At 47.7% G+C, this 27183-nt stretch overlaps 1 protein-coding gene across 1 annotated transcript in view; it reads right to left on the reverse strand.

The window, feature by feature from the left end:
* LOC115421976 (laminin subunit alpha-5-like) overlaps positions 1-27183 on the reverse strand; it is a 50798-nt gene that overhangs the window by 10126 nt on the left and 13489 nt on the right. Inside the window, 64 exon segments of the mRNA XM_030137996.1 lie at positions 69-202; positions 613-772; positions 1649-1788; positions 2258-2437; positions 2538-2680; positions 3830-4012; positions 4164-4280; positions 4762-4864; positions 4941-5070; positions 5564-5718; positions 6410-6526; positions 6773-6969; positions 7191-7361; positions 7917-8028; positions 8186-8296; positions 8884-9035; positions 9115-9255; positions 9813-9996; positions 10071-10171; positions 10383-10597; positions 10676-10756; positions 12510-12640; positions 12729-12842; positions 13650-13880; positions 14135-14218; positions 14520-14627; positions 15248-15411; positions 16610-16676; positions 16678-16752; positions 17076-17108; positions 17110-17205; positions 17207-17222; positions 17330-17531; positions 17698-17812; positions 17814-17834; positions 17836-17911; positions 18028-18145; positions 18217-18243; positions 18246-18315; positions 18317-18340; positions 18342-18358; positions 18447-18537; positions 18540-18575; positions 19591-19683; positions 19686-19806; positions 20055-20079; positions 20082-20151; positions 20261-20369; positions 20498-20661; positions 20906-20934; positions 20937-21008; positions 21011-21040; positions 21043-21053; positions 21140-21243; positions 22086-22228; positions 23213-23348; positions 23740-23920; positions 24884-24983; positions 25068-25172; positions 26328-26367; positions 26488-26586; positions 26673-26722; positions 26902-26974; positions 27086-27181. Coding sequence (XP_029993856.1) covers positions 69-202; positions 613-772; positions 1649-1788; positions 2258-2437; positions 2538-2680; positions 3830-4012; positions 4164-4280; positions 4762-4864; positions 4941-5070; positions 5564-5718; positions 6410-6526; positions 6773-6969; positions 7191-7361; positions 7917-8028; positions 8186-8296; positions 8884-9035; positions 9115-9255; positions 9813-9996; positions 10071-10171; positions 10383-10597; positions 10676-10756; positions 12510-12640; positions 12729-12842; positions 13650-13880; positions 14135-14218; positions 14520-14627; positions 15248-15411; positions 16610-16676; positions 16678-16752; positions 17076-17108; positions 17110-17205; positions 17207-17222; positions 17330-17531; positions 17698-17812; positions 17814-17834; positions 17836-17911; positions 18028-18145; positions 18217-18243; positions 18246-18315; positions 18317-18340; positions 18342-18358; positions 18447-18537; positions 18540-18575; positions 19591-19683; positions 19686-19806; positions 20055-20079; positions 20082-20151; positions 20261-20369; positions 20498-20661; positions 20906-20934; positions 20937-21008; positions 21011-21040; positions 21043-21053; positions 21140-21243; positions 22086-22228; positions 23213-23348; positions 23740-23920; positions 24884-24983; positions 25068-25172; positions 26328-26367; positions 26488-26586; positions 26673-26722; positions 26902-26974; positions 27086-27181 — 6794 coding nt within the window.

Consider the following 27183-nt stretch of genomic DNA (forward strand, 5'->3'; position numbering starts at 1 on the left):
CTGAAGTTAGAGGGGTTAGGGTTAGGGTCCAGCCTGAGCAGAAGGGTTTAGGGTTAGGGTCCACCCACCTGCCACATGGTTTCTCCTCTGTGGTGTTGAGATGGAAGATGTTCTGGAAGTTGTACAGACTGAGCACCTCCTCGTTCAGAGAGTCCAGTTCCATGCAGCCCCTGAAGTTCGGCAGCGCCAGTGGAGGAGGAGGCTGGAAGACACCACCACCACACATGACCAGTGTCCCCAACCCACCGATTTTGCGTGTTTGTAGCATATGCTACTGTACAATTGCATTATGACAAATTAATTAATTGACATCTAATTGATATTTGGTTTAATGTCAACATTCTCACATTCAAGTTCGTTAAAAGTAAATATTTTCTGAGTTCCTTCCATCAAATGAGAACTCAGTGGATCCACAGTGGAGTGGACAGAGCCTGGATGTAAAGGGGGTCAGTGTCCGTTGGACCTGAACCTGAAACATGGATCAATGTTACATCGATGTCAAAAACAGTTGAACCTGTTAAACCATTTGTTCTGTTGACGCAATAAAGAACCAATTATCGAGCAGATCTTTGATTAGTTGCGTCGTTTGTCGGGAGGCCTTCTTCAACTTACTGTAAAACTACTGGGGTATCCACCAACGAAGAAGACGGTGTCGTCGGTCAACAGGCTGAGCAGTCCCTGGTCCCCCCCGGCCTCGATGAGGGCTTTGGTCACTCTATGGGTTCCTTCATTGGCTTCAGACGACATCGACATTTGGCCGAACTGCAGGATCCTTCAGCCACGCAAAGAGGCGTCGGTTGTAAAAAGACAAAAATGATGTAATGACAGAGATGAAAACAACGTAAAAGAGTTTCAGAGACAGTTCAACCGTGGACGTTTGAGTAAAGACACATGTTAGAATTCGGATGTATATTTGTGAGTTTGGGTCACGGAGATTAGCGATAAACAACAGTTCAAGCAGGTGGACAGTGAAACAATGCTAATGTTAACAGTATCCATAGAACCAGGAGGAGTTTAATGTTAGCGTCTGTAGGCTCCGCCCCCAGAGCCAGTCAGAGATGTTCCATTGGTGCAGTTTAATTGGATGCTGTGGTTCATGGGGGAGGTGTTTAACCCTTTGATGGAACTGTCGTAAATGGTCCTAGCGTCGTCTTTACTGTTAAAAACAGACTTTAGACATGACGACACCACAGAACCAGAATTATTCTAACAATTCAAAGGAACTGAGCTGAGTTCTGGAGTCCAGTCCCTACTGGAGAACGACAGGTTGGTCTTCATCCTCCAGTAGGACTGGATTTTCTTTAGGTCAAGTCTTAAAATATCCAGAGAAAAACAGTCCGGTCGCTGCTTCTGCAGAGTAATGGTTTGGTCCAAACCTGGGAACTCGGAGACACCGTCAGGTCCAGTTCATCTCCGGCTACATGGTTCTAGAGTCGACTTTACTATTAAATACAACCAGACTTACAAGGAAACGGAACCAAAACACAGAAATGACCTGAGGACACGTTAAACCAATGAGTGCAACTGTTACGCAAACACACTGACGATTCCAAGGAACTGAACTACTGGGAACCGGTTCAATACGAGACCTGGTTCTGGATTCGCATCCTTAACCAGGAGTCAAACAACAGCGGTCTACGAGTCGTACCTCTCCAGAACGACGCTGTTGAAGTTCCCATCAGACTTGATGTCTTCAGCCATCATCACCTCCGCCGTCTCTCCTCCGACGTTGAAGTACCAGCGCAGCCTCCGCCCCTCCAGAGCCATGCCCAGGTACTCTTTAGAGGCCTGAAGAAAAACCACAAAGCCACTGAGTCCTGAATGAAGCTCACACTGACCCCGTTTACGCACCTTACACACCCAGGAACTGTTACAATCTGATCACTCTAACAATCAGCTGTGATGCGTTTACTGTCCCCTCAGAAATAGGATCATCTATAAACCCTGGTTCAGTCGTACGTAGTGGCGTAGAATCCAACTTCCTGTTCTTGTCGTCTCCGTTCTGTTTTCTGTGACTTCCTAGTTTTTCCACATGTTCAGATGGAACCGAACTACATAAACCAGATGAACCTGTTTACATGAAGACATGGAGGACTGGGACCAACCCAGGGGTGGTAATCTGATTGAATGTAATCAGATTACTGCTGTTATCTGATCAAGCACGTCAGATTAGACCGTCCTACATCTGCCCTTACACCACTTCAAAACCTGAGTCCATCATCTCATCCTGATGTTCTGTTGCCATGGAGACACTTACATCCTTGTTGCCGAGGTAGAAGACAAACTGCTTGTTGCCGCCGTCCTGTCGCCTCCTTCTCGACCCCTCTGGCAGCGTGATGTAGAACTTGAGGTTGGTGTACGCGGCCAGGTCGGCCAGGTTGGACGGGTTCCGGACCTGAACTCCGGACGATCCGTTGAACTTGACCGGGATGCTCACCTGTACGGACAGAAGAGGGGGCGGAGGCATCAGAGGCTGAAGCTCCTCCCTCACACCGGCTGCTGTTGGGAAGGCAGCGACGGTGGCGGCGGTGCGGTACCTTGCTGGCAGCATTGCGCGCTTGTTGTATGAGCTGTCGGATGCGGTTGATGTTCTCAGAGATGTTGGGCATCTGGGCCGAGTGGTTCTGCAGTTTATCCAGTTTCTTTATGAGCAGAGGCAGCGTGTCGCCCAACATGTTCACTGCGAAAAAAGACACGTCAAGCGACAAATCAGCCCCGAACACACGCATCAGCGGAGGAAAAGGGTAGAACATGAGCTGAAACGAACAGGACAGTGTTTCTAAGACAGATCTGTGAAGGCTGGTGTGAGGTGAGGATGAGAACCAGAAGGAAACAACTGTCAGAATCATAGAACAGAAGTGATAAGACTAGAGTGTTTTCTTCTGGAAATGGACAGAACGGAGTCTGAGCCGTGTGAAGCTTCACAGTTATTATGAGATGTTCTTATCGTTGCTCAGTTTCCGTTTGTTGATCCGTGGTTCAGACTAAACTGTGACAGTTCGGACTGTTTTTGTTGGATTTAAACAGATCTGTAGTTTAGTTATTGATGAAACCCACGGAAAACAGAGGTAAGCTAACAGAGTTAAGCAAACAGGGCTAAGCTAACAGGTAAGCTAACAGAGGGGGTTAGTGGTTTAATTGGGGCTGTTTTAGTCTAAAACAGAGCTAAGCTAACAAAGCTAAGCTAACAGAGGGTATTAGTAGTTTTACTGGGGCTGTTTAGTCTAAAACAGAGTTAAGCTAACAGGGCTAAGATAACAGAGCTAAGCTAAAAGGGCTAAGCTAACACAGGGTATTAGTAGTTTTACTGGGGCTGTTTAGTCTAAAACAGAGCTAAGCTACCAGCGCTAAGCTAACAGAGCTTTAATGTAATCAGACTCAGTGTTATTGTATCCACAGTTAAAATCAGCGTCTGTGAGTTTGAGTTGAATTCAACTTGTTGATTCCATAAAACAGATGAAACTATGAGTTTGATCCTTTATTCAGGGACTGATCCAGTCTCTGTGGATCCATAGGGTCAGATCTGTAGTGGTTCTGGTTCTGAGTGTGTTCTGGTACCAGACAGACCCCTGCTGGTCAAAGTCTGGAACATCAACACTAAACAGAACCAATTTAAATCCTTATGTTTTTCAATGTAAAAGATTCAAAATGACACAAATTGTGATCAAATGGAACAAAACAACATTAAAGAAACAGAACTGGTCTATTTTATCCATAAAACTTGAAAACTGACTCGAACCAGAAAAACTCAACTAAAACCTACTGGTCTAAATAATCCACTGGACTAGACCTGAGCCTGGACCTAACCCTAACCCTTGGATCTTGGTACCGGTCTTGTTGGCCTCCATCAGGGCGCTGTTGATGTCGCTGTTGGTGGCGTTGGCGTCTCCATACGTCTGCTGCCACTTGTCCAGCTGCTCTGTGATTGGACGCAGGATGTTGTTGACTCGTGTCGCCGTGGCGTTGGCCTGCTGCGCCACGTTCTTGGCCTCAATGATCTCCTGACTCACATCTGCCAATCACATCCAAAGGTAAAGGTTAGGGTTCGAACCATCTGCAGCCGTTTGAGCCTCATCCGTCCACATTCACACAGAAGCTAACCCCAACCCTAACCCTAACTCTAACCCCACCCTTAACCCTGTAACTTCAGGAGCATGTCTTACTTGAGCTGATGTTCTTCAGGTGGTTCTGCAGGTTCTTCAGCTCTGCGGTCACATTCTTCTGTTTGTTTTTGGCTTCATCCAGTCGACTCTGAGCGTTTTCCAGCTGAGGATTCAGGTCTGAGCACAAAAACACCGACAATAAACCACAGATGGACAAAGTCACAAAGTCCAGGTCAAACCAGAAAGACCGTTTCAAGTCAGAAAACAAGAAAAAATTAAGAATTCAGTTGGAAAATTGAATTGTCAAATTATTGAATCTGAGGATAAAAAAAAACGACATTAATTGTGTGTGAATTGAGTTTCATGATGACACTAGAGTTGTCAGAATTCCCAGCGGATGTAAACACAGCAGCTTCTGTTTGTTTATTTCATAAAATGTGGATTTTCTTCATAAATACGACTTTATTTCTGTCAAATCTGGTCTTTACTCCTGTAATAAATCATGGTCAAATGGACACCTAAACATTGCATCAGTTGGTTCTGCGGTGTCTGATGCAGCTGAAGGTGCATGTGCATGTGCATCTGCGGCTAAAGGTGCATGTGCATGTGTGGCTGAAGGTGCAGGTGTAAGTGCAGGTGCATGTGCAGACGTCTTCACCATTGACCAGGTCCTGGTTCAGTGCCTCCACCTCGTCCTTCAGCTCCACACTGTGGTTCTTCAGGAAATCGGCCATGTGGCCCAGGTCCTGGTTCTTCACGTTCTGTCAACGCATAAACACATGATCAGAGACCGACGGACACACGCTGGCGTCGGGCTGAAGGAGGCGGACCTCGTACCTCCAGGGCGTCGCTGGCAGCCTTGGCGGCCATGTTGGCGGCATCTTCCGCCTCGGCGATGCTGTTGATGATCCTGTTGTAGGCCTGGGTCACATCCACGAAACCGTCCTTCTTAGTGTTTTCAACCGTACTGCACAGAGATGAACGAATGAACACATGAACAAATGAACAAACACATGAACAACTGAACAAACACATGAACAAATGAACGAACGAACAAACACATGAACAAACGAACAAACACATGAACTGAACAAACACATGAACAAATGAACGAATGAACACATGAACAAACGAACAAACACATGAACAAATGAACAAACGAACACATGAACAAACGAACAAATGAACAAACACATGAACAAACAAACAAACACATGAACAAACAAACACATGAACAAATGAACGAACACGGACTGAACCTGGACCTGACCACAAGTAGTTGTGTACTTCCTGAATCTTCTCAGAAAAGGACATTACAGTACGGCATGATGCCGGGGGGTGGGGTTCTGTTACACCGGGCTGGTGCGTCCCTCTACCTGGACCTGGACCTGTGAGTCCCCTTACCTGGACCTGGACCCGTGCGTCCCCTTACTTGGACCTGGACCCGTGCGCCCCCTTACCTGGACAGGTTCATGGCCAGGGCATCCAGCAGCGCAGCGTGCGTCTCTGCTCGTTCCACCAGAGGGATTTTGGACTCGGCCCAGGCGAAGTTCTGAACCTTGTTAGCCAAGGGGGTCCTGGCTCCATCCAACTGGGCCGCCAGACGCTCATACTCCTGGAAGACAGACAAGAGGATGCCTCATCACCACAGCACAGGTCACAGCTCCACCCAGCTATCCCACAATGCACCTGGAGGTCTACACAGTTATGACCAAGACCCGGGAGTCGAGCCGACAACTCCAACAGAAACATACACACGTCGGTGAAATGACACTGGATTATTTTACAGACGGAACCATCGACTGATTTACAAACAGACACTGAATGAGTTCAAATAGAAACAAAACAGAAAAAGAATTCAGACCAACGAGCCCAGAGTCCAACACTAGCATTATAGAGAGAGAACTTTATACATATATATATATATATATATATATATATATATATATATATATATATTATACAGATTAAAGTATATAATAGATATAATGATAATATCATCTACATTTGATCTAAAACATCTGTTTATTGACGTTTGAATCTAGTGTCTAATCATAAATGATGCATTTACTGACCTGTTGGACAGAATATGGTCCAGTTTAAAACAGTTACATATTTATGATTCAGAAACTAAAGCTTTATTAAAAGGTTTGAACCCTTTGCTTGTGTCCATATGAAAGACACACAGACGTGTCAGTGACATCATCAAAACTGAACAAACATGCACTAACTCCTGTTTATGCTGGACTCTGACCTCTGACCTGGGTCTGTTCAGTCTAATGTTGAAGGTGAGTTGAAGGTCAAACCTCTTTGGAATCCTGCAGCATCGACAGGACGTCGTTGACCTGCGCCACGTCGTCCTCTGCCATCTGTAACTGGACGCCGACCTCGGTGACCTTGGACAGAAGGTCGTCCATCCTCCTCTGAGACACAGACACAGGCAGTGAACGCACCATCTACACTCTGACTGTTTAAACAGGCAGTGAACGCACCGTCTACACTCTGACTGTTTAAACAGGCAGTGAACGTCTTTCCGCTGACCGTCTTTCTTCTGACTGTTTACTCGGTCAGTGAACGCCCCGTCGTTCCTCTGACTGTTTACCCGGTCAGCGAACGCCCCGTCGTTCCTCTGACTGTTTACCCGGTCAGCGAACGCCCCGTCGTCTCACCTTGTTGTCGTCCAGCATCTTCTGGTTGCGGTTGTTGATCTCTGCCGCTGTTGCCGTGGCGTTGACGGCTTCGTTCAGGGTGTCTCTCAGGTCCATCATCTGGGAGTGGAAATGCGACAGACGCTCTCGGATCACTCTGGACACGTTCTCGTTTTCCAGCTGTCGATCGGCCAGTTCTTTATAAACTCGATCCAACACTGACACAAAGAAACAGGAGTTAAAGGAACAGCCTACACACACACACACACACACACACACACACGGCAATAAAGAAATATATAGAAAACAAAACAAAAAAAAGAGCGTGTGTGTGTGTGTATATCTGTGTCCCTCACATTTGTGTGCCTCCTCTCTCTCTCTGCTGTATATATCTGTATATATTTGTGTATATCAGTGTGTGTCTTTGTGTGTCCCTCACATTTGCGCGCCTCCTCCCTCTCTCTCTCCGCTCTCCTCTTCTGTCCATCACAGCTCCTGTACTTCATCTCCCTCAGCATCGCCTCCACCTGCCGCAGCTTCACCTCCCGCTCATCGTCGTCTTGCTCCTCCTCCGTGGCGTTCAGGGACCGGTTCGCCATCGCCAGGATGTCTAGACCGAGACCAGGGAATAGAACCAACAACTCAGATGGTACCAAAGGCACACGTGGTTAGAATTCAGTCGGATTAATTAATGGTCAAACGTCACAGACGGAGCTGTCATTATTATTAAAACGTTTGAATGTCTGATTATCCATGACACGTTTACTGACCTGTGGGACAGAATATGGTCCAGTTTGAAACAGTCACATATTTATGATTCTAGTATCGAATGATTCCAAACCTGCACAGACGTCGACCAATGAACTGGAAGAATTATTACAAAGAAGAAAAAGCAACCTCTGAATTTGAATGGAGTTTCATCAGAGGTGCACCTGAATGCACCACGCACTCCATGTGTCTCCAGCTCTGACAGAACCCGGGGCAGGTTCTACTGAGGACCGGTTCTGTTTGCATGTGTTACAGATGAATGAACATGTTTACGGATGACCGGTTCTGTCTGGACTGGACCTGGTCCACATGGGGTCCACATGGGTCCACATGGGGTCCACATGGGGTCCAGCGTCACTGACGTCCACTTGTGTTAAATTGATGTGTGCTGTCGTACCGTTGATGTCCATGGTCATGTTGTTGATGAAGGACAGCAGGTCCAGCGCCCTCTGGTGGCTCTGAGTCGTACTGTCCTGCAGGTCTCGGACTTTGGCGCTTGTTGCCTTCGCCTGGACACACAAAAACAAACACAACAGACACACAAAAACCAACACAGCAGCAATATCAGCACCACAGGTCAGGGTTACTGTGTCCTCTGTGTCTTGTGTGTGTGTGTGCGCGCGTGTGTGCGCATGTGTGGTGTGTGTATGTGTGTGTGTTGTTGACCTTCTGCTCCAGTTGGTCGATGTCTGCGTCCATGTTCTGAATCTCCGCCTCCATCATGTCGGCTCTGTTGCGGCTGTCGTCCATAGTACTGTTGTAGTTCTGAGCCGCCCTCTGGAATCATGGGAACAGTAGTTTAGAGGTGTTAGCTGGAGAGTCCAGGGGTCCACCCGGTCCAGTGGTCCACCCGGTCCAGGGGTCCACCTGGTCCAGGGGTCTATCATTATGGGACATGAACACAGACCAGTGTCCAATGCTCAGGAGTCAGAGCGGCGCAGCTGCTGCAGCCACAGAGCATCAGTTTCCATCAGTTTATGTCAGTTTCCATCAGTTTCCGTCAGTTTATGTCAGTTTCCGTCAGACCCCAGATTCTGGTCTTAAAGGCAGGTCTGAACTGGAACTGCTTCACCATAAACTGAGGAGGCGGAGCTTAGGCCCAACCAAAGGCAACACCCACAACTCACCTGTTCTGATCACAGCAACATTTATGGAACAAACTAATAATACAGATGTGTTTCTGTTCATGTTTGTGTTTATTAATGTGAATATAAATATGCAGATGTTTTCTGGGTCAAAGGGTTCAAACCTGCTGTTGGACCCCCCCCCCCCCACACACACACACACACACACACACACACACGAACGAACCCCTCCCCCCACATCAGGTAAAGGCTGCCGTGTGTGTGTGTGCGTTCACTCACGGTCACGTCCTCCACAGATCGGTTGAGGTTGCGTAGTTGAGCCCAGGCAATGGAGCTGGCGTTCAGGGAGGTCAGCTGACCACCCACCGAACCCAGGCCGGCGGCCATCTTGTCCAGATCCTCCAACAGGACGATGACGCAGCTGTCGCAGACTGTGACACAAACGCAGAGCGCCGAGGTTACAGAGTGGTTCGCCAGAAAGTGGGAGACCGGACATGGGGCGTGTCTTACCTTCACAGTGGACGCCGTGTCCGTGGTCGACGGCGACGCTGTATTTACTGACACAGACGTCGCACTGTTTCCCCGTCATCCCGTCGGGACAGCGACATTCTCCAGTCCGAGGGTCGCAGCGTCCGCCTCGGCATTCGCACTCTGGAAATGAATTAGATATGAATGACATTAGATATTAGCAATATTAGATATTAATGGTATTAACAATATTAGATATTAGCAATTAACGATATTAGATATTAGTGGTATTAGTGGAATTAGCAGTATTATAACAGTATTATAACAGTATTAGCAGTATTATAGCAGTATTAACAGTACTATAACAGTATTATAACAGTATTAGCAGTATTAGCGGTATTATAACAGTATTATAACAATATTAGCAGTATTATATCAGTATTAACAGTATTATAACAGTATTAGTGATATTATAAAGCATTATAACAGTATTAGCAGTATTATAACGGTATTAGCGGTATTCTAACAGTATTCTAACAGTATTAGCAGTATTATAACGGTATTAGCGGTATTATAACACTATTCTAACAGTATTAGCGGTATTATAACACTATTCTAACAGTATTAGCGGTATTATAACACTATTCTAACAGTATTAGCGGTATTATAACACTATTCTAACAGTATTAGCGGTGTTATAACAGTATTAGCGGTGTTAGCGGTACTGGCGGTGGACTGACTCTTGCATCCGTCGGGGCTGTAGTCCCAGTATCCAGGGGAACATTGGCGGCAGCTCGGTCCGTTCACGCCGGGTCGACAGGCGCATTGGCCGCTCTGAGGGTCACATGGCTGGACCAGCGCCGCCGACGCATCGCAGTCGCACCGACGACAACCGGCGCACGAGTCGAAGCCGAACGACCCCTCCTGAAAAACCAAGACGAGTCGGTGAGCAAAACTCCTGACGACGCTTAGATGTCGGATGAGAGCGGCGGGCTCACCTCACAGCGGTCACACCGAGGACCGGTCACCCCCGGTTTACAACGACACTGACCGGTCTGAGGGTCACATGACTCTGTCCCACAGGGAGAGCAGCTGCATTCTGGGAAAACAGGACACAGGGAACCCCTTTACATGACCATCAACTCTGATTACTGGGAGTAATCTGATTACTATAATAATCAGATTGTTATAATAATCTGATGTGATGCGTTTGTGTGTTCTCCATCCCATCTCCGTCTGGACTTATCCCCAGTGGGGAGTTCGGAGGTTTACAGGCTCCGCCCTGTGACCCCTGTGACCTCTGAACTCACGGGTGCAGTTCTTGGCGTGGATGGCGTCTCCGTAGTAACCGTCGGCGCAGACGTGGCAGTGGGCTCCGGCCGTGTTGTGCATGCAGCTCAGACACTGACCCGTCAGAGGGTGGCAGTCCGTGAACAGCATGTTAGAGTCTGTGTTACCGTGGCAACGGCACGGCTGGCACCTGCTGCCCAGCACCATGGGGTTACCGTAGTAACCGGGGGCACACCTGCACGAGAGGTCAGCTGTGAGTCTGCGTGACCTTTGACCCCCGTCGATTCAGACGAACGCAAAAACAAACACGTACCTTTCACACTTTGGTCCCGAGTATCCAGATGAACACAAACACTGCATCCTGTCCCCACGCTGCACACAGCCCTCTGCAAAACTACACACACACACATTATACACACAAAAGTACACACACACACACACACAACACACATTATATACACACAGGTACACACAGACCGACATTATATACGCAAAAGAAAACACAGACACACATTATACACAAAACTACACACAGCCACACAAAACACACAATAAATACACAGAGGTACACACACACATTATATACACATAGGGACACACAGACACATATACACAAAAGTACACACAGACATACAAAACACACATTATATACACAAAACTACACACAGAAAGACAGACACACTGACACACACAGTCACATAGACACACACTCACACACAGACACACACACACACACACACACAGTCACACACACAAACACACACACACACAGTCACACACAGTCACACACACACACACACAGTCACACACACACACACACACAGTCACACACACAAACACACACACAGTCACACACACAAACACACACAGACACACACTCACACACCAAGGTTCTAGTAGTTTTGGATTTTTAATTATAGTTTAGTTTTAATTAGTTTTGACTTTTTTTCTCTAATTCAGTTCGTTTTAATTCATTTTTAGAGCAGGTTTGCTAGTTTTTATTAGTTATCATTTTTTTCTGAATGCTTAGTTTTAGTTTAGTTTAGTTTTAGTTATTTCATATATTTTATCTTCCTCTTCATCCTATTCAAAGAAATTAGTGAGGCACGGATGTGGGTTACCCGTGACACTTTATTTGGGGGTGGGGTTAGGGCGGCTCATTGACTGAGCACAGACACAAACACATGGACAGTGCAATGTATAAATTCCCTAGAGCAGGTTGGGGGGGGGGTGTGTGATCCATACACAACGTCACATACGTGAAAACAATGCGAAGATGTGCAAAGTGTGAGAGGAGATGCACAAAGCAGCCAGCGGTAAACCAGATAGAAACATATATAAACCAGATAGAAACATATATAAACCACTTATAAACATATCTAACCCAGTCCATCATCAGTAAACCACACCTTAGCAGATCTCTCATCTCTTAATCATCTCCAGTTCCATTATTAGCCAACTTTGCTTCAGTTCAGTTCAGCTAGCTGCAGCTAGTAACATCAAACGTTTTTGAACATTCTAACAGGTTCCATACCTCTGTAATTGGATTAGTTTTCATCCTCCTCTTTTCTCCTCTCCTAAACTGTGCAGTTAAGGCCTTGGAAGGCCTTTTCATGGTGATAAACTCTCCAGTCTTTACCTGGATGCTAGTTCAACATCTGTTTGACGCTGTCATTCAGCTCTGTCTCTGTCACTCACGCACACAGTGAGAAAAAGAAAAAAAAAAAAAACCTGACCCCACGCATCACTAAAGTAAATCCCAGACAGGACTGTGCTGCTGTGTCCCAGCTTTAGTCTGTATGTTCCAGGTAGAGTGGGGACCAGAAGACGACTGGAAACCACAGTGAACACACATGACGGACTGTGAAGTGTTGTATGGTGACAACAGCTCAAATTGCTGCAGCGAAATAAATCAATTTGACATCAATCCGACACTGACAAAGACGAAAACGAAGGGAATTTTATCCATAATCTTTATCCATTTTAGTTAGTTTTGTAAACACACAATACAGTTTCAGTTAGTTATTGTTGTTTTCTTTTAATTAGAGTTTTTATTTATTTCAGTTAACGAAAATATCTTTTCAATTTTAGTTTTCGTTAATGATTATAACCTTGACACACACACACACACACACACACACACTCACTTGTTGGACGGGGCACTCAGTGGACATGGACAACTGGAACAGGACACAGACTGTCCGTCCAGGCTGTTGTTGCCATGGAAACCACCCTGGCAGGTCTCGCAGTGGTCGCCGGCCGTGTTGTGCTGACAGTCCTGGTGGGTGGAGACAGAGAGCAGAGGGTTAAGGGGGCATGTCTGACGGCCGCTGCGGGCTGGAGGGCGTGAGGAGGCGTCCACCGACCAAACAGACGCCGGATCCGTCCAGACATGTGTCCGAGTGTCCGTTACACTGACACGGGACGCACTTCCCCAGGAACAGGCCGATGGTGTCTCTGTAGAAACCAGGAGCACATGACTGGAGCGCCAACCAATCAGAGCGCAGCAGGAGTCACCGTCACCCACGGCAACAACCGGTGACGGACAGAGACACACGGACATGTTAGAAGACACAAAAGACAAGAAAGGACAGATGATGAGCAGGGCTGTTGGAAAATATCAGTTCTGCAATATATCACAATATTACATTTCACGATACTGTATTGATATTAAGAAGTACTGTATGGATATTTAAAGTATTTATTCAATTGCAGATATTGTGGAGGTTCATTTTTGCTTTTCATTTTTCTTTATTGTTTATATTTTATTTATTATTATTTAACACCGTTTTATTAAATAACGTTAGTTTCTTTGTTTGGATTGCACGATACGATAATGTATAAAATCCTGTTCTGATGTTAGTTGTGAACTAATAGAATATAAACATTTGAACAGGATCTGAAACTGGAATGTCTGTAAAACATAATTTCAGTTTGAACACAGGAACATTTTGTGATAGAACATTAGATCCTGTTGTGATCAAATAAAAATGTGTTTAGTATTTGTGCAGATTTCTGGTGGAATTCAATTCTTCAAGGAAATAATCATTTTAAAAAGAGAAACAAACAAAAAATTGCCTTTTTTAACAGTATTGTGATATATCGTGATGTATCGAATATCTGAATAACTGCAGTAGAACATGCTAACACTAACCCCTCTGAATAACTGCAGTAGAACATGCTAACGCTAACCCTTCTGCGTCGTCTACATGTGTTTTTCTGTTTTTATTCCGTATTGGGTTTTTTTGGGTTTTTTTTTTTCCGTCTTCTTCATCTCTTAAACTCACCTGACACGAGTCTCCCATGTAGTTGGCCGGACACATGCAGATCTCCACGTTGTTGGCATGGCGACCGGTGGGAAGGGCCTCGGCGCCTTCCAACACGGCGCCGCGCAGCGACACGGAGTGGGCCGACTGGGAATGGAGGGCCCGGATCTGAAGAGACTCCAGAGCCACCAGAACCATCATCAACTCCTCACGAGACACAGAGTTACCGGTCTGAGCATGACGGAAACTCCCCTGGAGGAAGAGGAGGAGGAGGAGGAGGAGGAAGAGGAGGAGGAGGAGGAAGAGGAGGAGGAAGAGGAGGAGGAAGAGGAAGAGGAGGAGGAAGAGGAAGAGGAGGAAGGAGGAGGAAGAGGAAGAGGAGGAGGAAGAGGAGGAGGAGAGGAAGAGGAAGAGGAGGAGGAAGAGGAGTAACAGTAGTAACAGTGTAAATGTGTTCTCTGGTTCTTGTGTTCTGTTTGTTTGTTTGTTTGTTTGTTTGTTTTTACCTCCACCATGTGGACAATCCCCAGATGAGGATCCTCAGGTGATGGATACTCCCTCTCCATGAACACCAGGGTCATCTGGTTCCCCTGGCAACCACACACAAACACCCCAGCACAGTCAACAACAACAACAACAACAACAAAAACAATAATAATAATAATCCTATTTACTATCATAAAGTACATTTGATTCAGTAGAAGGGTGGTGTTGCCATGGAAACACTGGTATGTGATCAGAGCTGTGTTCTAGTCACTTCTGGAGCTGATGGAGAACTGGTCCTGTTTATGGACCCGTTAAGACTCAGTGGAGAACCCATAGAGGAGAACCGGGTTCTATCTGAGCATGTGCCGGTGTGGGTACCGGTTCTATGTGAGCGTGTGCCGGTACCTTCAGGATGATGTCGGGTCGGGCCGCCTCTGCCGGCAGGGCCAGAACGTCCCCTCTCATGGTCTGCGTGTGGAGGCGGTACCTCAGGTAACCACCGTACGACGACACCTGGAACAAAAACAGACGATTCAATCCAACGACAAACACCTGAAGAACGTCCATCATCTGGATCAGAATCAGGTGAATGGGTTCTGTCAGGTTCTGCTCTGTGTTCCAGTCCTGGTTCTGGATGCAGATAAATCTAACTATACAAGTGGGCGGGACTTTCACTGGAGGAGAACTGAACTCATCCAATCACAGATATCTGGAACCACTGACATGTTCTAAACCATCAGAATATGGACCAGTAGAAGGAAAGGAACAGTTAGAACATTTAGAACCTGCAGCAAAAACTTAAAAAATACTGAAAACTGAACAAACTTTGGAGACGAACCACATGAAATTAGAAATGAATGAAATGTAGTTGTTTTTAAAATTATTCTGTCCATTTTATTTAGTTTGTTCACTTTATTTTCTTTTTTCTTTTGTTCACTTTTTCTGAATTTCAGTTTATTTTGTCCATTTTGTAAAAAACCTGTTTTACTTTTTATTTTATATATTTTTTCTGTTCTGTTTAGATTGAACCGTCAAGACGAGAACATCCCATAATAAGTCCATTTGTGGCCCACCGCTCTCCTTTGACCCTTTCTGTCCGTGGACTCTGACAGTTGTTTCTTTATGGTTCTCACCTTGTCTCCCAGGTACTTCCTGGGTGCGTACCAGTGCAGGTCCTGGTAAACATCTGGGACGTCGCTTAGGTCCGCCTCCACCAGGTCCTGACCCGATACACCGTCACCACCGCCACTTCCTGTTTGTCGGCTCCCAGCAGCACCCAGCCCTCCATATCCATGACCTGCACCAAGGTTATTATCGTTAACGAAAACTAACGAAATGACCAAAACTAAAATTGAAAAAACATTTTCGTTAACTGACAAATAAAAACTATAATTCAAAGAAAAAAATGATAACGAACTGAAACTGTATTGTGTGTTTACAAAACTAACTAAAACATATAAAAATTACAGCTAAATTTCCCTTCGTTTTCATCTTGTCAATGTCGGATTGATACGAAAGTGATTATTTCGCTCTAGCAATTTTAGCTAGCAGCCCCATACAGCACTTTTTGGTCCGTCACTTGTGTTCACTTGTGGTTTCCAGTCGTCTTCTGGTCCCCACTCTAACCTGGAACATGGAGACCAAAGTTGGGAGAAAGCAGCAGAGTCCTGTCTGGGATTTATTTGAATACGACCACAGAGAAGAAGAGAAAAGAGACCACTGAACTACAACTGAACTACAACTACACATGTAGAAAAAAACAAACTAATAAAAACTAGCAAACCTGCTCTAAGAATGAATTCAAACGAACTGAATAAGAGAAAAAAAAAGTCAAAACTAAATAAAACTAAACTATAATGAAAAATCCGAAACTATTAGAACCTTGACTGTACAAACCATCACCATGGCAACCACACGTCACTTACATCACAGTAAACATATCCAATAATTCAACAGTGTCAACTTTCGCAGGCTCTGAATTTGAAAACGTCAACAAAATGTCTGGTTAATATTTGAGGAAAAAACACCTTCAGTTCCACAGTTTTTTGGTCTGAAGTTTAACAACTTCTCCCAAAATTAGACGTTTGGTGGACGTTCGACACACTTTAGAACAATTTCAGAAACTGTTTAGTCCCGCCCCTGAAAAATGAAAGTGTCTGAAGGCAGAAAAAGGAACATGATCTGCACATCAGCAGGAGGTTTTAGAGGAGTTTGTAAAACATCTGTAAGTTTGACTTTAAACTACAGATCTGTATCGGATCAGTATCAGATTGTTATCAGATCGTATCATATTGGTATAAGATCGGTATCGGATCAGTATCAGATCGGTGTCGGCAAAACTAATCCTAAAATAAATCCAAACGTCCTGCTGCGTCCATCCGAACCTCAAACCTGACTGTAAAGTTCTGTTCTGTAATGAGGTTCTGTGGACATGGGCGGGGCTCCCTGTGGAGGGGCGGGGCTCCCCCAGCGCCCCCGGGAGCTCATTGGTTACCCTCGGTGCCGGCGCTTGTCGGAGCTGCGGCAGCGGTCGGTAGCGCCGAAGCAGAAGCAGCTGGTGCAAGCCTTTGGGGTTGGTGGGGTCCAGGTGGAAGGTTCCGACCCGGCACCGGTCACAGGCAGAACCCTGCACGTTCTCCTGCAGGAGGGAGGGGTGGAGATGAGGGGGCGGGGCTTTAGGAGTGGGCGGGGTGTGATCCAGTTCAGTGTGTGTGTGTGGGTGTGTGTGTGTTTCTGTGTGTATGTGTGTTTGTGTTTCTGTGTGTGTTTGTGTGTTGTGTGTGTATAGGTTTGTGTGTGTATGTATGTGTGTGTTTGTTTATGTGTGTGTGTTTGTGTGTGTGTCTGTTTGTGTTTGTGTATGTGTGGTGTGTGTGTGTGTGTGTGTGTGTTTGCTTGTTTGTTGTGTGTGTGTGTGTGTGTGTGGTAGGTGTGTGTGTACATTTGTGTATGTGTGTGTACCTTGCACAGACACTGTCCTGTGAATGAGTCACACCACTTCCTCCTCAGTCCCCGCCTCGTTGCAGTCACATGGTTGACAGTCTGGGTAACCATAGAAACCAGGTTGGCAGCGGTCGCACTGACGACCCACTGATGTTGTTCTTACACCTGCAAACACACACGCCACTGACCACACTTGACCTTTGACCTTTACCGACTCAAATGCACCCTTTAGATCGGAGCGGCGCCGACCCGAGGCCCGGCGCCAAACCCACCTGCACTGTCCGCTGAGCGTGTCGCAGGCGCCGTCGGACGACTCCACGCCGACCCGGGAGCAGTTGCAGATCTCACATCCGACCACCGGGTGGCAGCCGAAGGTCTGAGGTTCACACACCGTACAGTCAGGACGCACGGTCCGAGGAGGACAGAGGCAGGCGCCGGACACAGGCTCACACAGCCGGGACCCACAGGCACAGGCTGAAGGGGGGACCAGGACCAGGGACCAGAACCAGAACCAGAACCAGGACCAGAACCAGAACCGGAGGAACCAGGAGGAACCAGGTTAAAACCAGAAAAGAACCAGGTTAGAAACAGAACAGAACCGGGTTAAAGACAGAACCGGAGCAGAACCTCGGTGACTCACGTCTGCAGTTGGGGAACCCCCAGAACCCCGTGGCGCACATGGAACAGTCTCGTCCAATCACGTTGGGTCGGCAGTGGCACTGACCTCCAAACGGGTCGCAGCCGTCGCGGTCGGCCGCCGACCTCATGACACGCACAGCGGCAGAGCGCCATTATTAAAGAAGGAAGAGAGAGAGACGGCAGAACGGAGACAGAAGGGAGAGGAGGAGGAAGGACTGAGGAGAGGAGGAAGAGGTGGAGGGGGCAGATGTTAACTCACTGAATGCTGCATCTTTGATGATCTTCAGGTTTGGGTTTGGTTTGGTTTGGCATGCTTGTCTTTGACACTGACCTGATGCTGAAGCTGTTGTGTCCAGCAGGCTGCATGATGAAGTCGTAGGACTTGTCCAGCGGTTCCTCGTTCAGGTAACTGGAGCTGTAACTGGACTCTGGAACCACAGGACGTAATCCTGGCAGGAGAACAGCACATTACCACCAGAACCCACAGAACCCACTGCCGGGTCCAGATCCTCGGACCTACCAGTCCACAGGGTTTTCCCACATGGATCTGGACCGTCAGGAAGACCTCATGATCTGTCACATCCAAGATGATCTGGTTTTCAGAGACCAGGATGTTACGGGCAGCCATAGGCGTGAGGACAGAAGGGACGCGTTGGTGTGTCCTGTGACAGAGACACGAACGAGACAAGGTTAGTGTTGGTGTCCGTGTGTCGTGTGGTTCCGTCCTGTCCTCTGGACCCGGACCCGTACCCTGCCAGATGCGACCTCCGTTGATGTAGACCTGCAGCGGGTAGGTCTGGTGGAGCGGCTGTGGTAGTGGACCAATGAACACGTACCGGCCCAGGGTGGTTGGACGGCGGTGGAGTACACTGCGGCATTCTGGAAACGTAGGCGTGAAACACACAAGAGAGAGAAATACACAGGAGCATTATGGACATCATGGGTTCGACTGTGTTTGTTCATTGTAGGAAAGTTCAAAGTTCAACTGGACTGACTTGGTTCTCAAAGCATTTCAATCTCTCATCAGTTCCACCCCCCCACCCCCCCACCCAAAAAAAAACAAAAAACACCTGGACTCACCATGAAACCCCCCCTGAATGACTGCGGTCCTGTCCATACACAGACAGTTTACACATGGAAGTCGGTCGTTTCTGCTAAACTTCAGTATCAGGTCGGCCTTGTCGTCCACATGAACCCAGTGTTTTCAGTCACTGAACCTTTTGTAAGCAGGTCCCACAGTCCATACATTTGAAAAAGCTGCTTTCACGTCTTCGTCTGTCCGACCGAACCACAACTTTTCTAAAGTGGTGATGTCATAGCCCCACCTCTCTAACCTTGCACCCTGGAAGCAAAATGCCACTTCACAACAACAACACCTGGACGCAGATATTTCCCGAAATGACTGTGTTTTACGGAGCACTTTTTTTGTTGAAAACAACAAAGAAAAGATCGGATAGAAAGATGGACAGGTGAACATGGAGGGACCACCCCTCTACGACCCTGACTCTTCAGGTCATTAACATATGGGAAATACAAGCTCCACAGGCCACTCCCCCCAGGTTTATAGTGACCTTCTTCTGGTGAGGTGACAGCGCTAACCACTGCGCCCACCGAATCGCCCAGTCCTCGATTTGCTTTAGCTGCTAAAACACAAGTCAAACCAAACTAAAATTGGTCCCAAATCCCCTCTGACAGTTGAACCGTTCATGAGCCTCTTTTCATGTTCGCTCTGTCACTTTATTCCCATAAAACCTGGACATCACATTCACTTCCTGCAGCTGGTTCAGCTTTCAGGTCCACCTCTGCTCAGAGACGTGGTGGGTTTGTGAAGACAGCTCTACATGGTCTATGTGGTCTTTGTGGTCTTCATGGACCAGTGTCCCAGTCTCAGTACCTGCAGTGAGTCCAGTCGGATGTGGTCTGCGTTGTCGGCGGCGTGCGGAGGCCGGTCTCCAGCGGTCCAGGACGGCTGTCGCTCTGGTGGGATAGAGGAAGAGGAGGAGCCGCCGCAGGAGCCGCCAGGATGGGCTCCTGCACCGATGACATCTGGCCCTCCTTCAGGACCAGGGAGTTGGACGGAGTCTGGAAACGTGAGGCGACGCAGGACGAGCTGAAAACACGCAGGAAACACACGTCAATAAACCTGAAGTAAAAGCACCAGACAGAGTCTCAACACAAGAGTTAAGGACAGAACAACAGGACAACAGTTGACATGAGGTTCAACTCTACGGCCTCATGATACGATACAAGGAGGCTACCGGTTCAAGAAGAACCCCCGAGTCCTATCTGAGGAGGACCTGACCACTAATATCAACCACCATGAGTGTTCATAAAGGATGGGAGGGGGCTTCCAGAGACCTGTCAGGTGAGAACTGTCCGTGGTGCTGATACAGTGGACTCTGGGCTCGATGAACTCCATGGTGAACTGGTCTTTAGGAACCAGGTAGGCCTTGTGCTGAAGGAAATGAACAAACACACAAATGAATCAACCTGCTGATGAAGAACCACGTAGAAGGTCATCCTCTGCAAAAGTCTGACGGTGGATCGGTTTAGGTTCATCTCACCAGGAAGAAGCTGGCTCGGTCCGAGACGAGCTGGACTTCAGCGTCCGAGGGAAGAGAGAAGACGGACACTCTGTTCTGATCGTCGATGGCCACGACTCTACACAGGAAACTGAAAAAGAAAAAACAAAAACAAAAAACAAATGTTGACGGGCTCACAGCGACAGGAAACTGGGATCCAGTACATGTGATCCGGCACGTGTGATCCGGCTCACGTGATCCGGTCTCCAGGTTTCCCACCTGTATTTGCAGTGCAACAGAGTGATGCGATGCTGGTGAGTCCGGGCTCCGGGAGCGTTCACCGACACCGTCAGGGTTTGCGGTAGTTCTTCTTCGCTGGCGTATTCGACCACCAGGACGTTTTCTCCTGGACTCTGCAGACGTCCTCGCAGCTCGACGCTGATCTGCAGCAGCGATGACAAGGGAAAGGGAATCACTACTGTTGAAACATCCAACTTTGGATTCATTACATTGACTAATTTTGCTTCAGGTTGTGTCACTTTTCAAAGGTTTGTCATGACTCTTTTTTTTCTTCCACACAGTCTTCGTCTCATCCTTGTCCAGACCTGGAACAGCTATCACCTAATTCCATGTTCTCCATACTTTCTGCTGAGTTTTCACCCCCCCACCCCACCCTTCCACTCTTACATCGTATCCACTGCAGACCGCCATGTCCGGTGTCGCGGCGTCACCTTCTCGACGGGACAGGGCCGCGGGAGGTGGTTATCGTTACGGCAGCTGGCATCGTTCCAGAGATAGACGTGAAGGCGTCCAGAGACAATTGTACAGGAGACAGCTGAGACAGAGACAGAGAATTCAGAGACGACGAAGGGGGACAAGAGACCACGGCTTTACCTGATGTTACGAACGCCGACGCCTTACTTCTGGTTGGCATCGGGTACAGAGCTGTAGGTGCAGGGCTCGGTGACCCGGATCTGCAGGATGGGAGCTTCGTAGTAGGCACTGGGCAGCAGAACCAGGTAATCCTGAAGGAGATGGAGAGCGCCTCAGTTTAGTGGACAGGGGGGTCGATAGGGACCATACTAATGCCGCATTTCCATTACATGGAACCGGCTCGGGTACCAGGTCCTATTCCTGGAGACCGTTTCCATTATAGGATACTACCGACTTTACAGTACCTGGTCGTCATAGCGATGCGGCGCGTTACTTCCATGTTGTCTGCTCAGACTTGCTGATAAACTCGCTCGTTGCGTGTTGTCTCGTCAAGCTCATCCTGAATTTTTACGTCTGAACCTCCTTGACAAACCATGGTGTAGTTTTACACACTGTCATCACATGGATTCATACCGACGAGATTTACTGTCCACTTCCACATCTGTTTTTTGTAAAACAGTGGGTCACAGAGAAAACTGTCTGACCAATCAGTGGTCTGCAGTGTTTACACGTTTTAGTATCTGGTCCCCAGTCCTGGAACCTCAGTGGAGGTGATACCAAAAAACTAGTACTGGGTACCAGATTCCAGGGTCTTTTTCGTAATGGAAACGCAAAAAGGCCGAGTCGAGTCAAGCCGATACCACGTAGTGGAAATGAGGCAATAGAGCTCCAAAAGAAGAAGACACTCAACTCTGCCTCAAGATATGTAAATTATGCTCAAAGTTTACTCAGGACGCCTTAGATTTAAGTAATGGTCATTAAATACAGCCCCCCACACACACCAGGAGGACATAACCAGGCAAAAGAGGATGTTTGGACACTCAGTAACTTCCATGTGTCCCCTTACACCTACAGTTATAATGCTGTTTGTTGGAACTGTTGGTGGTTGTTGGGGGTGCGTCGGTACTGAAACTCTACTGTGGTGTTCACTCACCAGCAGGATTCCCTCGGCCTCGATGACCACGGTCCAGGTTCCAGGGTTCAGCACAAACGGCTCCACAAAGTTGTTCTGAGGGACATTAAGGAACGTAGGCTCTGCACTGGGAGCAAAGATGATCTGTTTGGACTGTTCTGAACCTAAAACACTCCAACACAAACCCACAGTGCAGTAACAGTAACACACGCCAATCAGTCCAATAAAAGCAGCCACATAGACGTCTGATCTGCTCTGTACTAAAACACCGACTGGTGACTGGTGGACACGTACCTTTGTGGTTGCCCTGATAGGCTGTTATTTTACCGTTGGAGGTGGTGCCTTCAGAGTTTATGTATCTGAGGATGAAACGAGTCAGATAGTCGTCTCGTCTATCTGCCTCGTTCACATAAACCTGAAGCTTGACTGCGGTCTACAAGGACAAGTGGAGGGAAGACGGTCAGTCTACTGTTGAACGTCCCTGGAAACGGATCTGTGGCCCCGAAGATGACTAAGGAAGCAGGAGACCCCACCCAAAGGACGCAGGAGACCACACCCAAAGGACGCAGAGGACACCACCCAAAGGACGCAGAGGACACCGCCCAAAGGACGCGGAGGACACCACCCAAAGGACGCAGAGGACACCACCCAAAGGACGCAGAGGACACCGCCCAAAGGACGCGGAGGACACTACCCAAAGGACGCAGAGGACACCGCCCAAAGGACGCGGAGGACACTACCCAAAGGACGCAGAGGACACCACCCAAAGGACGCAGAGGACACCGCCCAAAGGACGCGGAGGACACACCCAAAGGACGCAGAGGACACTACCCAAAGGACGCAGAGGACACCGCCCAAAGGACGCGGAGGACACCACCCAAAGGACGCAGAGGACCTACCCAAAGGACGCAGGACTCCCTATTGGTCCCTGTTTTCGTGACCGTTCTTTAACCTGAACCTGAACCTGAACCTGGTCTGATCTGGATGTAAACCTTCCGTTTTGTTGGAATAAGTCTGTTCTTTCTGCTCATGATTGGAGGTAACATTAGGAGAAGTTCAATGAACTCCAAAACGGAGCTGATGCACCCACAGTGTGAATGTCCCACCAGCCCCTGCTACGATGCTGGAGTCAAACCGTCATCACTTACAGTTTTCCACAGTAGTAGTTCCATCCATCCTCAAGACCGACACCCGACCCCAAACGTCCTCAGCCCCCCGGTTCACGTAACATAGAACCACGTGGAAAAGGTCCGGAGAGCCCACGACCGGACACCGACACCTTGACTACCAAGGGACCAGCGAGCAAGGCAGGAGGGAAATAAAGGAAAGAGAAGGATGATAAAAACACACACCACAAGCAGACAGGAAACCACAGCAAAACAGGCAGGAAACACCAAACAGACAGGAACTACACCAAACCAACCCATCACCTCATTCACAAGAGAAAACAGACGATTCCATGCAGAAGAACCACAGCTGATGGGCCACAGTCACACACACTTACACACATATTTATTAGACTGTACACATACGGTCATCTAATGGAAATATCCTGTAAATAATATACACATAACATATGACACAGTATTTGTACTTGTTTGGACTGTAGTTCACGCATTAAACATCAGAGCCTGAGGTGTTCTGAAGCGCACATGTAGCAGGACTGGACACAGACACTGGGTTCTGGTGGTCCCTCGGTACCTATAGGCGACATCTGAGCGTAGCCCCTCCAGCTGAACTCTGGGAACTCCACGGGGTCGTAGCCGAAGCGGACCGGTCGGCCGTCCAACATGGTGCCCTCCTCGATCTCAAACTTCAGATGATGGAGGTCCGGGAAGTAATGGTCCTGACGAGGTCTGCAGACAAAGCGGACGCTTAAACAGGATCTAATGCCGCGTTTCCACTACATGGAACCAGCTCGACTCGACTCTGGTACCAGGTCCTATTCCTGAAGACCGTTTCCATTACAGGATACTACCCCTTTCAGTACCTGGACGTCATAGCGATGCGGTGTGTTACTTCTGCATTGTCTGCTCAGAGTTGCTGATAAACTTGTTTGTTGCGTGTTGTCTTGTCAAACTCATGCTGAATTTTTACGTCGGCCATCAAAGACTGAACCTCCTCTGACCATGGTGTAGTTTTACAGACTGTCATCATGTAGATTAACCTACCCGCTATATTTACTGCAAACTTCTGCATCTGTTTTTTGTAAAAGGGCGGGTCACACAGACAACTCTCTGACCAATCAGTGGTCTGCAGTGTTTCACGTCACGTTTCGGTATTTGGTCCCCAGTCCTGGAACCTCAGCAGAGGTGATACCAAAACTAGTACCGGATACCAGATTCCAGGTCCTTTTTCATAATGGAAATGCAAAAGGCCGAGTTGAGTTGAGTTGAACCGATACCACGTAGTGGAAACGCGGCATAAACGAGTCCAGAGACTGCCCAAGGTCGGAACCATCAGGTCCCAAACTAAAAAAAAAAAAACAAAAAAAACAAAACATTCAAATCACTTGACAGATGCGTACATATAAAGCCCCAGGTCCCTCATAGACCTCAGACCCTCGTCCACCATGATGAAGACCTCCAGTACGTCAACGACACAGTCAAATATAAACCCATCCGTCCCATTCAGAAGCTAAAACATGTCATCACGTGGACAGATCATGCAACAGGTGTAGGCCTTAGTTCCAGACCTTCAATTACAACTAAACGAATGAGGATCCTTCAAAACTGTAGGACGTGACTGAAGATCTGGACCTGCTGCGTAAAGCTGAAACGAAGACCGAAGAGGACGAGTTTAAAGCGTCCTGAACTCACAGGTTGCACTTGGGTCCTTCCACGTTGGGCCGGCAGCGACACCGACCGTTCCTCTCACCGCAGGACTGACCCGTCGAGCTCCAATGTCGCACTGACCAACCTGAACACACAACAGACACACACGTCAGCCGCCGCACGGACTCACACGGCCTTCCAACGACCACGGGCAGTGGGCGTGTCGCACCTTGGCAGCCGAAGTAGCTGTGGTCCTGCAGGTTGTAGAATCCGTCCTTACACGTGGAGCAGGTTCCGCTGCAGACGTTGGGTTTACAGTGACACTGACCGTTTCCTGTCAGAACCAACGCACTTCGTTAGTCAGAGCGTCCTGGCGGGCCTTTAAACGGCCTTGAAGATCTTTAGAAAAGACTGTTGATCGTCAGGTCAATGTGATACGGAACAGATGGAAAAGCTGACTCAAGCAAGAAGCTCCTGAGGACGTTCTCCTGCAGACTTTGTTTATGTGGGTTTTGAACCTTCATTTGACCGGGTACAGACCCATGGCTTCTAGATGTCCTTTATAAGGACGACCTGGTCAAGAGTTCAGCAACACACGCCGTTTTGGTGAAAGTCGTTCAGGATGCTTCATCATTTCTGACTTCATCAACTGATCAAGTCTCTGAACCAGACCTGGACAAACGAGAACTCACACATTTTATTTTGGACCTGATCTCCTCAGGTAAACTCTGGTTCATGTCAAGGTTATTAACGTTAACGAAAACTAACGAAATGATAAAAAACTAGAGTTAAGAAAACATTTTTGTTACCTGAAATAAAAAAACTATAATTCAAAGAAAACAACGATAACTAACTACTGTGTTTTACAAAACTAAAACGGATACAATTATGAATAAAATTCCCTTTGTCTTTGTCATGTCGATTGATAAAATCGATTTAATTCACTTGAGCAATTTTAGCTAGTGGCACAATGCGACACTTCACGGTCCATCACTTCTCGTCACCTTTCGTTTAGTCGTCTTCTGGTCCCACTCTACCTGGAAACATGGAGACTAAAGTTGGGAGAACCAGCAGAGTCCTGTCTGGGATTTATTTGAATATGACGCGAACATATGAAAAAATAAAACTAAACTAAAGCTAAGCATTTAGAAGAAAATGAAAACTAATCTAAACTATCAAACCTGCTCTAAAAAACGAATTAAAACGAACTGAATTAGAGAAAAAAAAAAGTCAAAACTAATAAACTGAACTAGAAAGAAAAATCCAAAACTGTTAGAACCTGGTTCATGTTCACATGATGAACACAAACCCAAAACTACACGTGTTTTTTTACCGGTTACTAACAGACTAAAAACACCAGTTAATGGGAACAGTTTCGCATGTTTGTTTGTCCAGATGGTTTCAGTAAATTCAGTAAAGTCTGGTTCCAACATCTGTCCACCTGTGTGGGTGCAGTGTGTGAGGACTGTTCAGGTGTGTAGTTGTGTACCTGTGCACACTCTGCGACTCCGCTCACTGTTCCGGCCACGTTACACTCACAATCTGCAGACACACACACACACACCACAACACACACATGTCAGTGAACTTGTGTGTGACTCATTGACTGTGCTGTTGCGTATTTGTTGTGTGTTTGTGTGGACCCTCACCGGTGCATCCTTCAGGACGTCCGGCGACAGGTTCCAGAACAAAGGTCGACATCTGTCGCAGGCCGGACCTTCCACGTGGCGCCGACACTCACACACGACCTGGACACAACAACCACAGTTACACTCCGGGTCGTATCTCCGACCGGTCACGTGACTCGTATCGGTAGAGTGAAGGGTGAACTCACGCTGGGAGGGGTGTGGCCTCCTGCACCGAGCCCACAGGGTGACACGTACCCTGCCAACACAAACATGGTTACCAGTTGACAAACGCACAATCACCTGCTGTTCTGATCTACCCCCCATCGCCGCAGTAACCCAGTGCTCTGTAAGCCGTTTTGTGGTTGCGTGTTCGTACCTTGGCAGTTGGGGAAGCCGTACGCCCCGGTGTGCACAGCTGTCACAGCGCAGCCCCACCACGTGGTGCAGACACACACTGTCCGGTCACATGATCACAGCTGGAGTAACGAGAGCCTTCAGGCACTGGCCGCTGCGACGACAACAACAACACGACCTGTTAACCGTTTCTGACTAACCCTCCGGGGTCTTGTTAACGCTACATTCACTCATTAATTGGACTCGTTAGCGCTCTGTGACTTACGGGTACAGCTGGGATAGCCATAGTATCCAGGTGCACACTGTCACATGACGCTCCGCTGTAGTTGGGCCGACAGTGGCAGTGACCGGACGAGTGCAACT

This window comes from Sphaeramia orbicularis, chromosome 7, assembly GCF_902148855.1.
Source record: "Sphaeramia orbicularis chromosome 7, fSphaOr1.1, whole genome shotgun sequence".
NCBI classification, from domain to species: domain Eukaryota; kingdom Metazoa; phylum Chordata; class Actinopteri; order Kurtiformes; family Apogonidae; genus Sphaeramia; species Sphaeramia orbicularis.